The sequence below is a fragment of the Leucopleurus acutus genome, assembly GCF_964270905.1.
Source record: "Leucopleurus acutus genome assembly, chromosome: 17".
Taxonomy (NCBI): Eukaryota; Metazoa; Chordata; class Mammalia; order Artiodactyla; family Delphinidae; genus Leucopleurus; species Leucopleurus acutus.
In genome coordinates this window covers 74323028-74338028 of record NC_139159.1, presented here as the reverse complement: position 1 = coordinate 74338028, position 15001 = coordinate 74323028, and the positions used below count along the sequence as shown (strand labels likewise).

Genomic DNA, 15001 nt, shown 5'->3' with positions numbered 1-15001 from the left:
CTAACATTTCTCATATAAATCCTGGCATTATTATTTTTCATCATTAAAATATCTAGGAAGAAGCAGAGAACCCCATTACTACATGGGATACAGAGTCCTTGGGAATACATTTGAATATATTTGATACGGCGTGTTACAATCAGATCAAAGGACATTACAGAGAGCCGTAGTTCAGTTGAATGCTGTGTCACATCTGTGTACATATTTTGCATTGTTGTAATTATAGTATATATAAAATTCTGTGTCCTTCTTTCCAGTTGTAAATTATTTTGAAAATATTTTCTCTCTTACCGTTTAAATGCTCTTCTCAAAACCTTTGTCTGTGGGGATTTTTTTCTTTGGACTGTATGTTTTTTCACTACTATCTCCTAATTCCCCTCCTCACGCCCCCAACAGTCCCTAATCGATGTCCTTACTTCTCTTCTTCCACAACCCCTCAAACATGATAGTCTCTAAATTTTAGTCTCTCTTCTGTCTTTATTCTTTTTTTGTTTTTTTTGCGGTACGCGGGCCTCTCACTGTTGTGGCCTCTCCCGTTGCGGAGCACAGGCACCGGACGCGCAGGCTCAGCGGCCGTGGCTCACGGGCCCAGCCGCTCCGCGGCATGTGGGATCTTCCCGGACCGGGGCACGAACCCGTGTCCCCTGCATCGGCAGGCGGACTCTCAACCGCTGCGCCACCAGGGAAGCCCTGTCTTTATTCTTTATATTCTTCTTGGGTGGTGTCTTCCGCACCTGGGAGCTCAGCTGAACAATGTGTGTCTCGAGACCCCAAATGTCTTCTGAACCGCAACCTCGTGTTTGTAGATGTTCACAAGAGTCCTTACTGAATCATCCCTTTGGTGCCTGAAGCTTGAGGGGCCTAAAACTGAACCTGTTCCCTTTCCCCCATCCTTTATCTGTTGTTTTTTTCTTAGTAGGTTAATCCAAGCTGGGAATCTTAGCACCACTTCTGACTCTTCTCTTTTCCTCACCTCCAAATCACCTTTTATCTCTTAGGTCTAAGCCAGGACCTCTAAGTCTACTGGGTAGATCTCCTACCTTGTCCTTAAATCTTCAGCTTTTCTCCTTTTTTTTTTTTTTTTCCTGCGGTGCGCGGGCCTCTCACCACTGTGGCCTCTCCCGTTGCGGAGCACAGGCTCCGGACGCGCAGGCTCAGTGGCCATGGCTCACGGGCCCAGCCGCTCCGCGGCATGTGGGATCTTCCCGGACCGGGGCACGAACCCGTGTCCCCTGCATCGGCAGGCGGACTCTCAACCACTGCGCCAGCAGGGAAGCCCAGCTTTTCTCCTTTAATTACAATCCATCTTGTACTCTTCCCTTCCACAACCTATTTCTAAAGCACTGAGCTGATGAATCCTCTACAAACATGAAACCCATTCATGTCTCCTTGTGGAATAAAGTACACTTCTCAGTGAAACATGCAAGAGTTTTTGCAATGTGGCTTTGCCTCCTATTCCTGCCTTATCACACCTATGAACCCCTATACCTAGGGTCCATTCAAGGGACACTCTAGGAGCTGTGGACCTTCTAAGTTCCTGGGGTAACTTAAAAGAACACAGAAACTATTTGTTGTTTAACAGAAACTTGGGAATTGCATTGAATCCAGCACCCTCCCAAGTTATAGGAAGCATGGGATTGATGGGTCCAGACCCAGCTGAAAGAGAAGGGATTTCACAAAGCCTTCACAAAGTCCTAACACTTCTGTTCTTCTCCCATTTCCTGGTCCCACCCACACTATTCATTCAAGGCACAAAAGAAACAGATGAGAAGCTCCTAATGGTATTTTTCTAGGGGCCGCATTCCTTTGATGGCTTGTGGTTTACAGCATCACCGGAAGGTTCAGCTTTATACTTTAAAGTAGAAAGTTGCCTAAACCATGCAAGGCAGTGAGTGGGGTGATTCCTTTCAATGGATTGGCAAGAGCACACTAACACAATTGGTTGAGACCACAAAAAGAGAAAGATCCGTTCAACCATTGTGCAAATGTGTGACTATATTTAGCTATTACACTTTCAGAAGTCTTGGTAGAGAAAGGAGGGCAACACATTTGAAACCTGCCTGCCTATGTTACTAGCTCTACTTAGGATCAATTTTATGATTCTCTAATGTACCCAAGGAATTCATTCTCCTATAGCTTTGTTCCTTTATACCTTTCAGTTCCCTCCATTCTGTCCTCCCAGAATGTTCTTCCTGTTCCATTTTCCGTCATGTAAAATCCAGTCCATCCTTGAGATCCTTTTCAAACTCAACTCTCCTACAAAGCCTTCTCCAAACTTGCTTCCTCCAGACAGAATGTACTCCTTCTGCCTCTGTATTCCCATCACATTGGATCACATTCCTGAAAGATCATTTTCCACAGGATGCTACCATTGGCATTTTTGTCTATTTCACATTTTAGACCATGAGTTCCTTTAGACCTGGGCCATCTCTTTGAATTCCCAGTGCCTAGCACCATGCCGTGATTATGACATCATGCAATAAATGCTGGTTACATTTTTTAAATTTCACTGTTGTGCCCTCATAAGTTTTTGCTCAAGAGCACAATCATTTCAATGACTTTGGACCTAATAAGTGATTCATAATTTGCATCGACAAAGCCATGCATGACCATTTGTTTTGATGCAGGTAACAACGAAACAGGACCCCTCAGATCTATTCCTCTTTCCTCCATTTGTTTAAATGGAAGATCTTGGGAGTTCCTCTGGATGGAGAAAATAGACTCTGAGCAATGAACTTATTATTGCCTGCTCACTTCACTCACAGCTTCCTTCACAGAGGCATCAAGATGAGTTCACCTAAAAATCTTGCCAAGGGAAGATCTTAAAGGAGAGTTGAAGAAAGCTTATCATCCTATTGGAGACAAGGACATAATTGGATTTATTAGGAAAGGAAGAGACAAAAGTAAAGGACTCCCCAAACACTGGGCCCCTTAAGGGCAGGGCAGTGCCTTATTCATTTCTGAGTCCACCCCGTGCACCACAAAGGCACTGGTCCTTTGCCCTCAGGGGGGAACTTATTCAGGGTGTTGTCCATAATTGTTGATATCACTGTTTGTTGAAAGTAGACCTGAGTGAGTCAGCTTGACTTAAAAAGTCAGCAATCATGCCTTCAGTAGTTGCTCTGGGATTTCCAGAAATTCTTCTGCCTCTGCCCATACAGAAATTGTCTCTTAGTGTAATAGGAGAGGGAAGACAACCAGTTGTTGGAAAGAACCATGCATAACAAGGCTGGAATGGGTTTTAGAAATTATTAGGCCCAGTATGCCCACTAGAGTTATGTTTACATGCACAGGTTGTACCCAGATATCCTAGGTGCCACTTTCTAGTTATGAGAACTTGAACAATTTACTTAAGCTGTATGAGGCTCAGTTTCTTCACTTGTAAAATGGAAATTATGATTCCCATCTTGACCAGTTACTTTGAAAATTAGAAGAGAAGACAGTGTGTATAAAAATCGAAGTACCGCCACCAAGTGGGCCTTTGATAATGCAAGTCTTATTCTTTTTTCCTACTGGATACTCAGAATCCAAACCTACCGTCCAGAATGATACATGGGATATTTCTATAAGGGAAATGGGTTGAGGCACTTCCTACAGAAGGCTGAAATCTAGCTGGGCAGATTGACACCTGGGGGCCACTCCAATATTATAGTCCTTGAGTGGTTCCCAACTGGCCTATTGAGCAGCTACTTCTAATAAGGAGTGGCAGGACTTCCCCCGTGGTCCAGTAGTTGACTCTGCACTTCCACCACACAGGGGACTGGTTTGATCCCTGGTCGGGCAAGTTCCACATGCCGTGCAGGGTGGCCCCCCCCCAAAAAAAATATGGAGTGGCAGATATTATGCTGGGCTGTGAAGGATGCTGTGGAGGAATGAGGCCGTATCCAGAAGCACCTGGAGACATGCATGAAGGCTTCTCAGAGGAGAGGACACCTGAGCTAATGCTTGTGAGAGAAGTAAGGCTTAGTCACATGGATGAAACTTGAGAAACAGGGCACTGGAGATGCAAAGCACTGAGGCACGGGAGAGCAGGGAAAGACGTATGGGGGAGAGCCGATAGTGAGGCTGGAACACATGTTGGGATTTGAAAAGTGAAAGGAAATCTGATATATGATGGTCTTGAGAGTTTTGCCATGCAGGAAGGAGAATATAATTTGTGGGAATGGAGAGCAATGAAAAGACTTCAAGTTAAGGAGTGACATGATCAGATCTGTGTTGTGGAAATACTGGGTGGAGAATAATAGTGTGTATTCAGTAGGGATTGGGAGCTAGAAGCTGACAGAGCTGCCAGAAAACTGTTGCAAACTGTAGGTGAGAGCTGAAACAGAAACAGGGTAGAAGGAGCAAAGTGGATGGATGTGCAATCTATTAAGGAAGTAGAATCTACAGACTTAGGATGACCTGGCTGTGGAATGTGGGGGAAAAGAAAGGCAACAAAGATGAGAGACCAAGGTTTCTGGCTTGAGGAGTGGTGCAAATGGCTCCCCCAAGAATAGGGAACAGAGGTTTGGGTGGTGGTGAGGAAGTGATGAGTTCAACCTGGGACCTGTTGAATTTGAGGACGGCCTGAGACCTCCAAATGGAGATGCTCAGCAAACTTCTGTATAAAGAGACCCACTGGAATCCATGACTAGGAGAGTGAGCCTCCCACATTCCTGTTGAATCTGACCACCTACCTTCTCTGTTTTCAGTACTTCGTCTTCACGGGGGTGTTGGCCATGGTGACCTGTGCGGTTTTCCTCCGACTTAACTCTGTCCTGAAGCTGGCTGTGCTGCTGATTATGATTGCCATCTATGCCCTGCTGACCGAGACCATCTATGCAGGACTCTTTCTGCGCTATGACAACCTGAATCACAGTGGAGAGTAAGTGCCCATCACTGTGTTCAAAAAGTGCTCAACTTTCAGTGGGAAATGGAACCATTGGGAAAACGATTGAGGTAGAGTTATCAAAATTTGGGGACTTAAGGAGTATCAACATGTTTCTTGTTGTGTACACTCTCTGGATTACCAGTTTAGGCAAAATTCCTAGTTTTCCATTTTATCCTGTATATTCATTACAGATTAATTAATGAATTAAAGTTTGGACTAAACCATAGCTCAGGTCTCCCCAGATCTAATAGTTGATGACTCCTTCAACTTTAATAGCTCTAAGATTTGTAGGGTCTGATTATAATTTTGCTGTAGCACTATTAGTAATAGCAGACATTGTGCATTGAGCATTTAGTATACTCCTTGCATTTTGTTATTTTTGAAATATAGAAAAATACCAAAAAATAACTTAGCCTAGATTCCTTAGAGAACAGAGCCTGAGGCAAGCATGAAGTGCTAATGCAAACCCAGGGCAGCAAAACTGAGGGAAAAGAGACGTGAAGAGGAAAAGGATGGGAAGCAAATACAAGCAAATGCCATGTTGTGCTGACCCCATGAACTGCGAAGCTGGTGCCTTGGGAGTTGCATTCATTTGGCCAATTGAAGTATCTCTGGGTAGGTGATGAGGTAGGGAAGTGTCACAAACAGAGGAGGGGAGAGGAATCTACTGGCTGCTGCCCTCCTCTTTCTCCCATTAGTCTCAGTTCATCTCTGGATGTACTTGCTGGTGACATCACCTGGCCATTTCCACAGCCCTTGGGGAAACCAGATCCCACAACTGCCTTATGGAGCTTCATGGGAGCCAGAAGTGATGGGAAGAGCCAGAGACTGGACATGTTGCTGATTGGCCTTGGGGGTGGGAAGCACATTGGTCTCACTGAGACCAGAGCAAGTGGCCAACAGGCTGAGAGAAAGATGAGGTCAAGTTAGTTCAAGAAGGGACTTCCCTGGAGGTCCAGTGGTTAAGACTCTGTGCTTCCACTGCAGGGGGTGCGGGTACCATCTCTGGTCAGGGAACTAAGATCCCGCATGCCACGCAGTGCAACCAAAAGTATTTTTAAAAATTAAAAAATGAAAATGCAAATGAAAAAACAAGCTAAGATAGTTCAAGAAGCCTCAGAAAATGCGCCTGATGCTAATAATGTGAACATCTATGAACCAACCCCTGGAAATAAACAATGCGAGCAATTAGTCATGTTTCTTTCTGCATTTTTAAAAGGATAACGTTATTTCAGATATTGTTGAAGTTCCCTTTCCCAGCATTGTTCTTTTATCCTCCTCCCAAGAGTCAACTTCTAATGCACTTAATATATATGCTTCCCATCCATGTGTTTTATACATATTTAGTTTTGTCTGTATTATAAATTATATATAAAATTCTTGTGTTGCCATGCAATATAGTATTTTTTAGATCCATCCAGCTTCATATCTACAGATCTGATTCATTTCCTTTTTGAATTTTATTTTATTTTTTATACAGCAGGTTCTTTTAGTCATCCATTTTATACACATAAGGGTATACATGTCAATCCCAATCTCCCAATTCATCCCACCACCACCACCCACCCCCCAATTTCCCCCCAAATATGTTTATCCTTTGACCTATTAAAAGGTTATCAGTACTTCAGTGATCATCATTGAAAATGTCTCCTGGGGTTTAGATCTAAAAGCACGCTAGCTGGAGTATAGGGTACCTGCATTTTCCACATTTTAAAATATTGCCAAATGGCTCTCCAACAAGATTGGAACAATTTCTCTCTTACAGGCAGCGGTCCTTGTAATTCTTATTGAATTCCTGAGTGAGAATTTTATCTCATTATTTTCAATAGTAGTTCCTTGATCATGAGTAAATTTGTGCATCTTTTTTGTTGTTGTTTATTGACCATCTTCGGTAAACTTCCAGGTCATATCTTTTGCCTGTTTTTTTATTAGGTGGTTTGCGTTTTTCTTACTAGATTCGTAAAGGTTCTTTATAAAATCTAGGTACTAATTTGTGTCTGTTACACATCTGCATCATCCACTTTATATCCGCTACCCTATTTAACCCTCACGGCAACCCTCTGAGGAACACAGGCTCAGAGAGGTTCAACAATTACCCAGTTGCACATGGCCAGTAGGTAACAGATCCGGATTCAAACTCAGGTCTTTCTGGCTCCAAAGTCCATGTTTGTAAATAATGCATACATCTCTCTTAAATCAAGATGAAGAATCTCTCACCATATGCCCAGGGTTCAAAGAAAGTCAAAACAGTTTCAAATTAGGTAAAATAGTTAGTGCCAAGAGCTGTCCCATGGCCAAGCAGAAGCCAGCACAAAAGACGGCCGAGAGAGGTATGAACCAAATAGGCCACGTTGGTAGTAGAAATAAAAATTAAACCATCTAAAGTCTATTCATTCAGAGGAAAACACAGCATTAATGGAACAAGCCAGGGCTTTGGCTTCAGATCCAGACTCTGTTGCATTGGAAAGTCTCTTCCCAGCTCTGGACCTCACTTTACCCATCAGTGAAGTGGCGTAACTACACTCTGGTACGGGACTGCGTGAGGCTGTGATGTGCCTGGCACATAGTATGTGATCAGTATCTGTTCATTCCTGTCCCCTCCTTCATTTTTAGGAGAACAGTTTAGTTCTGAATTCTGTTTTGAGGTCTTAAGGAAAAACTGGTAGTTAAATTGGTAAGTAGGGTTGTAAGAGTAAAGCAAAATCCCAAATTCATTGCTGCTGACATTCAAGTGCTTTTCTCAGCTTCTTCCTGATTCAAGGTCAATTATCGGTTAGTCTTGTGTTCACCCACACTCTGCTATCAACAGAATTAAATGAATAAGGAACGGAAGAGTTCGTTCAGCCTTCCCTCTCAGCTGCGTTATAAGTCAACGGGTCAGAAGTCAAACTGTGGATCCGTTTGGCAGCCTCAGTCTCCTCATGCTGTTGGAATTTAACCAACCCTGTAGGAGTTCACGTTGGTTCAGGGCATTTCTGCTGGTTGTTCCTGAGGGTCGGGTGCCTGGGAAAGTACAGAGAACCTTGCACAGGGCAGCCCGGCTGCATCCACACTGAGATGACCCCAAATACTCAGACTCTCTATCGTCTCACGAGGCCCCTCCCTGACAACCCCCTGTCTCCGCGGATGACACTGAGCCCAAAACAGAGGAGGCACCCAGTGTCTTATCAGTGTCCCTAAAGTTTCATCCTCCTCAGCATCCCTTCCAGGGATGACTACATCATGACATTTGTGAGTACAAGTTTAGGAGCTAAACCACCTGTGTTCAAATGCCATCTCCACCATCAACCAACTGTGTGATCTTGAGCAAATTAATTAAAAGTGACGACGTCTCTAAGCCCTGCTTTTCTCATCTGTAAAGTGAGGATGATAATAGTTCCTATGTTGTAGGAATATACGAGACATCTAATGTGATCATGGAAACTTAGCACAAGGTCTGGCATAGCATAAGCACTTGATGAATACTAACGATTATTATCAGACGTGACCCCTTCTATACCACAAATACTGCTGTTCTAGAAATATCCCTACTACCAGCTCTGGACTGCTGTACGCTACCTGATCCCCCAGCCTGCACTCTCAATCCACCCTCCTCACAGCCGTCAAAGCCATGTGGTCAACACATTATCCTTCTTAAAATCCTTAAGCGTCTCCCTATTGCCTCTAAGGAACAAAAAGTTCAACCTGCTTGTCAAGAACGTCCAAGCTCTCCCTGGAGTCCCCTCGACTCCTCCAACCTTATCTCCTGCAGCTCCACAGGTCACCATTTATAGCCCGTAATCTAGCCACAGGAAACCACGTGCCGGTTACCAGATTCTGCACACACCTCCCCCGCCAACCCATCACACTCAAGGCCCTCCCCGCTCAGGGAAGCCCACTCTGATCATTCCTCATTTTCTAATCTGTGCACATAATTTTTTATCATTTTTTGCACTTATCTCTGTCTGTTCCAATCTTTAATTGCCATGTCTTCCTCTTCCATTAGAATAGGAGTTTTGAGGGCAAGGGCCATTACTCATGTTCATATTTTTTGGCACTTAGTGGAGTATCTGGCAGCAGGTGTCCAAATAAATGTTTGTTGAATGAACTATGAGATGAATGAGTGACTGATGGAAATGTTATTCCATTTAGAATCATATCACACCATTGGCTCACAGTAAGCTAAGTGTCATCTATCTACAACCCTATGATCTTTGCTCACCGTTGCCCGTAAACCTCGTGTTCCCCATCCTGTAAGCACAATTTGCTTTCGGACTTAAGTGTCGTACCTTTGTTGTGGGCTTTTGTAGGCCCTGCAGATTCACAGATGAATAAGACACTTAAGGAGCTTAGAGGCAAGTATTTATAAGTAAGTGCATGTAGGCGGGCATGATAGCTACAGAAAAAGCCTCGTTGAGATCTGGATTGATAGCCTTCACCATTCACTAGATCTGTGAGTTGGAGTGTATCGTTTAACATCTGAGTCTCAGTTTCTGCTTTACTAGAATAGCGATAATAATATTTTAAGTGTTGCTATTGACAATTAAAGTAGGCAATGTATGCAAAGTGTTATTAGAGGTATGACAAAATCAGCGCTAAGCAAATGCAGTCATTAGTATGGCAACAGAGTAAAAGATAAATTCAAACTGGCTCGTTTATCTTGGGTTTCAGGAGGGGAAATGGGAGCTAATCGCTACATTAAAATTTGACTTCAGGTGCTCAGTCGCTAATGTTCCGAACTTGGTGCCTGAGATGTGAATTCTCATCCTGGCTGGGACACAAATCAGCTGTGTGACCTTAAGCCAGTGCCTTCTTCTCTCTGGGCCTCAGTTTTCAACCAATAAATTAAAAGGCTTGCCAGGACTATTGTATTATGTATGGTACACATAATATGGAATTGGATGAATCCATTAAATTCACATTGTAAAGTATTTAATTACACGGAATTCTTTTCATAATACCTACTAAGTGCAAAAGTAGGTTACAAAACAGTACGAACCATACAGTTCTAAATTTGTAAACGTAGATATCTTTTTGCATAAAGGAAAAGGAAATGACACTGAGGTGATTCCAAAATATTAACCATTGTTTTTCTCTGGGTGGTAGGCTGAAGGATAATTATTTTTATTTTTTTATTTGTGAATTTGTATTAGCTTCCAAATTCACTACAACTAGAATGAGTACTTCTATAATGATTAACACTCAAATTAAATATGAATTTTTATAAGACATCAGATAAGATGAGCTCTAAAGATCGTGGTATCCTTGAGAATCACATTATTCTACATGTGTTTTCACTTAGTATGTCCTTTTCTATGAGCATAGGGAGAGGATAGTATTAATTTAGCGATTTTGTTAATACAAATAAATTAGTTCAAAATGTCCTGGGTTTTATGTCTCTGCCACCCAATAGCTAGAAGACATTGTACAGATTTCAGCCATTTGGCTCTCTTTGGAATTTCTTCAAATAGTCATAGAAGCTACAAAAAAAGAAAAAGAAAAAATCTCTTCTAAATTCAAATCCCAGCTCTTTCTGGATGTTCCTTGGTCAGGGTGACTTACTGTGCATATTTTGTAGTCTCTACTCAGGTCATATTTTTTTCCATCTGAAATACATCCTGAAGACTCAAAGACCATTCATAATTTTCCTTTACTTCTCTTCCGAATTTGATCTAGCCATCTCTCTATTTTTAGTCAACCACTGCTTTCAAAATGATTCAAGAGGTGTTTATGTTTTCTCTTGAAAGTGTGTTTTAAGTGATAAATTGCTAAGCTTTAAAAACTCTTCTGCATCACAAAGAAAAGGATATCAGAAGTGCCAGTCAGAGCAGGAGTTTATTCACGAGGAGCTAAACACAGGACATCGCCCATTCAGACTAAGCCATGTGAAAGAGTGATTTTTTAAAATGCCACCACAGGGCCAAGATGATGTGCTGGGAGCTTTAGGGGGTAAAGAGAGGGGGGCATGGGCCACACCCCATGCCAAACACGTTACCAAGATTTGGTCAATTAATTCTCACAATTAGGGAGGTAAACGCAGTTAGAGTCTTTCACAGGGCCACGAACCGAGGCTCAGAGATATTGAGTGGCTTGTCCAAGGTCAAACCACTGGTCAGCAGCAGACCCGAGATGGGAAGCTGGGTCTGCATGACTACAAAACTCAGGACTTTTTATTATTTTTTCAGGAGTCCACAAACTTCAGGGGCCAGAGAATTAATTGACATGAAGGAAAGGGTGGTACTGGAATGTGCCTATTCCCCAAAACAAGCACTATGGTGACTGTGACTGAATGAATGAATGAGTCCTAGCGCCTAAAATTCTGGATTGACAATATATGGCTCACAGTCCAACACTCTTCACTTCAGCGCTGGTGGTGGACAGCTCTAATAGATCTGAGTCTGCGTGTGGCCTCATTTGATATGTGATATTTACTTATCCCCCTACACTAGAGGCTTGTTAACCAGCCAGCTAAGCAAGATATATATATGTCTCATACCTATAGAATGCATCCCACCTTTTCCTCCCAAAGTCTTATCGACCTTTCATATTCAGCTCTTGAGTCTTCCCTGAATATCCAGCCTGGGTTACCTTCTCTTCCCATATATTCCCATGGTAACAAGAGTGTATCCTTACTAGGCAGTGTATCATGTTATGAAATTATCTGTCTGTTTGGTTCTTTCCTTTTCTGAACTGTTTTGAGGGCAAAGACAATGTGCCTTCTTCAGTTCTGTATCCTAGCATGTGCCTGGTACACAGTAGACGCTCAATAATTATATGCCTCACTGGAGCTACAGAAAAGAAATATAATAGTGAGTTTTATCTTTTATTAGCATCTTATCTCCAAGGAAAAGCAGACGGAGCTAGGAATTCACAAATCTGAATCTTGTTTCAGCCCAGAGTTCCTTGGTCCCCTGGGTCCCCATGTGCACAATACGTCCCCAAGAGAAAGCACATTTCCATTCCTAAGTCCCTGTTCTACCTGGAGAGCTGGACTGGGGCTGGCCCTGTGTAAGCTGGGAGGGTCTTTTAGCATAAAGCTAGGTGAGAAGCTGGCCTTGGCAGCTGGGATCATGCTCCCATTTCCCTAAGCCCCATGCTACTCATGCTGGTGTCCAGTGAGAGTAGAAAAGGGAAAGCTGGAGATTGCCCAGGGGCAGCCATATTAGTGCCCTTTCTACTCTCTCTGAGCACTGCATCTCATCCATGAGGGCCCCACTGTGTCCTTAACCACATCAGAGTCAAGTTACCTCTGAGTGAGTTCTGAGCATATGTATGCTTGTGGTTGGGAAGCTATAAAACAAAACAGTAATGTGATCTGGCTTTAGTGATAAAAAATATTCTAGCAGCCATGTAGAAGAGAGATCAAAGAGGGTAACAACAGTGCCCAAAATTGAAATAGGAATTTATATAAAAACCTAAGTGTGGTTCTTATAGCACTTAGACCAGGGGCTGCCACATAGCAAGTACCTTGCCTGCCTCTTAGATAGGATAACATCTAAAGAAAAAGAGGGGATGTTTGTCTTCACATGGATTTTTGTGACAAGAAAGTATCAGAGCTCTTTGAAATCTAGAAAAAGTGTTTTGCAAATAGAAGACATCATTATTAATGTAAGTTCATTGTCTAGATGCTGGATTCTAGAGTCTCCCAGCAGGTATGATCTGTGTGACCTCATGCCCTTGGGGATCAACTGAGTTCTGAATTAGCCTGTATGAAAGCCTTATAGAGAAGCCCCTATCATATAGTGGGAGCTCAAGAAACAGCTGCTTCTCTCTTTTTATCCCACTCCAGTCTGAACCTCAGTTTCCTAATGGGCCTCCTTGAAGTCCCTCCATGGTTGTCAATAACCATGCCACCATTTGCATTTCTTCTTCCAACAGAGATTTCCTGGGGACCAAGGAGGCGTCACTGCTGCTGATGGCCATGTTCCTCCTCGCTGTCTTCTACCATGGACAGCAGGTAACCTGACATTTTCCTCTAACTGCCTTTGATTACTTGGCATTTCCCATTGCCATAAAGTTCACCTGAGAGGCAGCCACTCATCTCTGCAATAAATGACTTCTAGTTGCTTGCAGCCAGTGGTGATTCTTTTTTTTTTCTTCTTCTTTTTTTTTTTTTTTTGTTTTTTTTTCCTTTGGCCTCACTGCGTGGCTTGCAGGATCTTAGTGTCCTGACCAGGGGTTGAACCCGGGCCCCAGCAGTGAAGGCGCCAAGTCCTAAGCACTGAACCTCCAGGGAATTCCCAGCAAGTGATTCTTAAAGAATCAATTCCTAGCACGCACCAGTTAATAAAAACTAAGATGGAGATAATTTGGAGAGCAATATGGTTTTCATTCCCTTTAGGTATATCTCTTTCAATAAAACTATTGTTAAAAAAAAAAGAGCTTTTTCAGTTTCTGCCTGAGGCAAACTGGGACCCCTCCCAGTTCTATTACTATAGGAGTTGTGTAAACTAGGTAAACATTCAAGTTTGGGGGTTTTTTGTTTTAATTTTTATTTTATACTGAAGTATAGTTGATTAACAATGCTGTGTTAGTTTCAGGTGTACAGCAAAGTGATTCAGTTACACATATACCTGTATCTATTCTTTTTCAAATTCTTTTCCCATTTAGGTTATTCCAGAGTACTGAGCAGAGTTCCCTGTGCTATACTGTAGGTCCTTGTTGGTTATCTGTTTTAAATATAGTAGTGTGTACAGGTCCATCCCAAACTCCCAATCAGGTTTGAGGATAATCCAGGCCAAGGTTCCAATCCTGCCCTGCCTCCCAGAAATTTGTGGCCTTGGGCAAGTAACTTATCTCCCTGAGCCCCTGTTTCCTTCTCTCTAAAATAAGATGGTAATACCTGACTAGGGCTGTTTTGAAGCATCGTTTGAGATGATTGTATGCAGCATTTTGAGCACTGCCTTACAGAAACAGAGGAAGCGCTTCATCACTGATTTGTCCTGAGTAGATAAAGTGCCTACCGTATCGATGCCACTTCCCAATCTGCCAGGATGGGCACCATGGATAGCACTTCCCCATAGGATGGGCACCATGGATAGCACTGTGCAAAATCCCATCCCTGGCCCCAAGGGCTCCTATCTCCTGGAGGAGAGCGGACCCTAAATAATGCAATGGGGGATGTGCAATGTGTGGACCAGACTTGTTCAAGAACTTCAAGAGTCAAAGAAGCAGGAAATTATTCTGCACGGGAGCATCGTAACAGGCTTCACCCAAGAGGTGTCACCTGCTCTCCACGTCCGGTACGATTTCTCCGTGCAGACTCAGACCATAAATTCGGTAACATTCCTCACCTGGGGAGATTCTCACTTTCTGGTAGAGCCAGGCCCTGTCTGCTTCACTGCTGCGCTGTGGATCCCAGTCTCTCTCTCTTTGTGTGTGCTTCGAAAAAGTAACCAGGAAAGGAAAAAAACAAAACAGGAACACTCTCAGCCAGAGCAGAAATAGAAACATACCACTCAGAAATCACCATGGAGACAGGGAGGTAACGCATCCTGAGAAGCCAGGGATGAAACAGCTAAAAACCTAGAAGCTAGAGACACATACATAAGTTATTTGTAATAAAGCGAGATGGTAAGATGTAGTCAAGGGGAAAAGAGAGTAAATAACACTTGGCAATCGAAGAAAAGGGGGTAAGAGTTAATATGTGTCCAGCTCCTACTATGTGCCTGGCACTCCACCTGTGTTACCTCATTGGATCCTCTCAACAGCCCTAATGGTCGTTATTATGGATCCTGTTCTACAGATGAAGAGAGTCAGGCGACTCAGCTAGTAAGTGAGAGAACTAGAATTCAAACCCAGATCTGTCTCCAAAGCCCACCTTTCCACTTTCTAGATTGGGGAAAGACAGAAAGAATTGTCTGCGTATCTTCACAATGCCAAGGGCATTCAATCCTGCAATATGACCTTACCTTGCTTTTCAGTTTTAGCTGAATTTATGGTGAAACAATAAGCCAAATGTCAAAGTCTGGCCATTTGCAGAATTCCTATATTTAGATCTTTCTGGTTTTCTGTGAGAGCTGGGGTCATGTCCTCCACATCTTAATGGCTTCTAGTTACAGGAGAGGACTCCTTAGTCTGACATGCAAATGACAGCCCATCTGAGGGCCGTGAAGACAGAGTCAGACAAGGCAATCCTATAGAAAAACACGC

At 43.0% G+C, this 15001-nt stretch overlaps 1 protein-coding gene across 3 annotated transcripts in view; it reads left to right on the top strand.

The window, feature by feature from the left end:
* The window catches only part of ADCY8 (adenylate cyclase 8), a gene marked incomplete at both ends in the record, with an annotated part of 213885 nt that overhangs the window by 165284 nt on the left and 33600 nt on the right, over positions 1 to 15001 (top strand). For all 3 annotated transcript variants that reach the window (XM_082858592.1, XM_082858591.1, XM_082858590.1), the window contains 2 exons: positions 4692 to 4864; positions 12728 to 12806. In XM_082858592.1, the coding sequence (XP_082714718.1) occupies positions 4692 to 4864; positions 12728 to 12806 (252 nt within the window). The remainder of the gene's footprint in view (positions 1 to 4691; positions 4865 to 12727; positions 12807 to 15001) is intronic.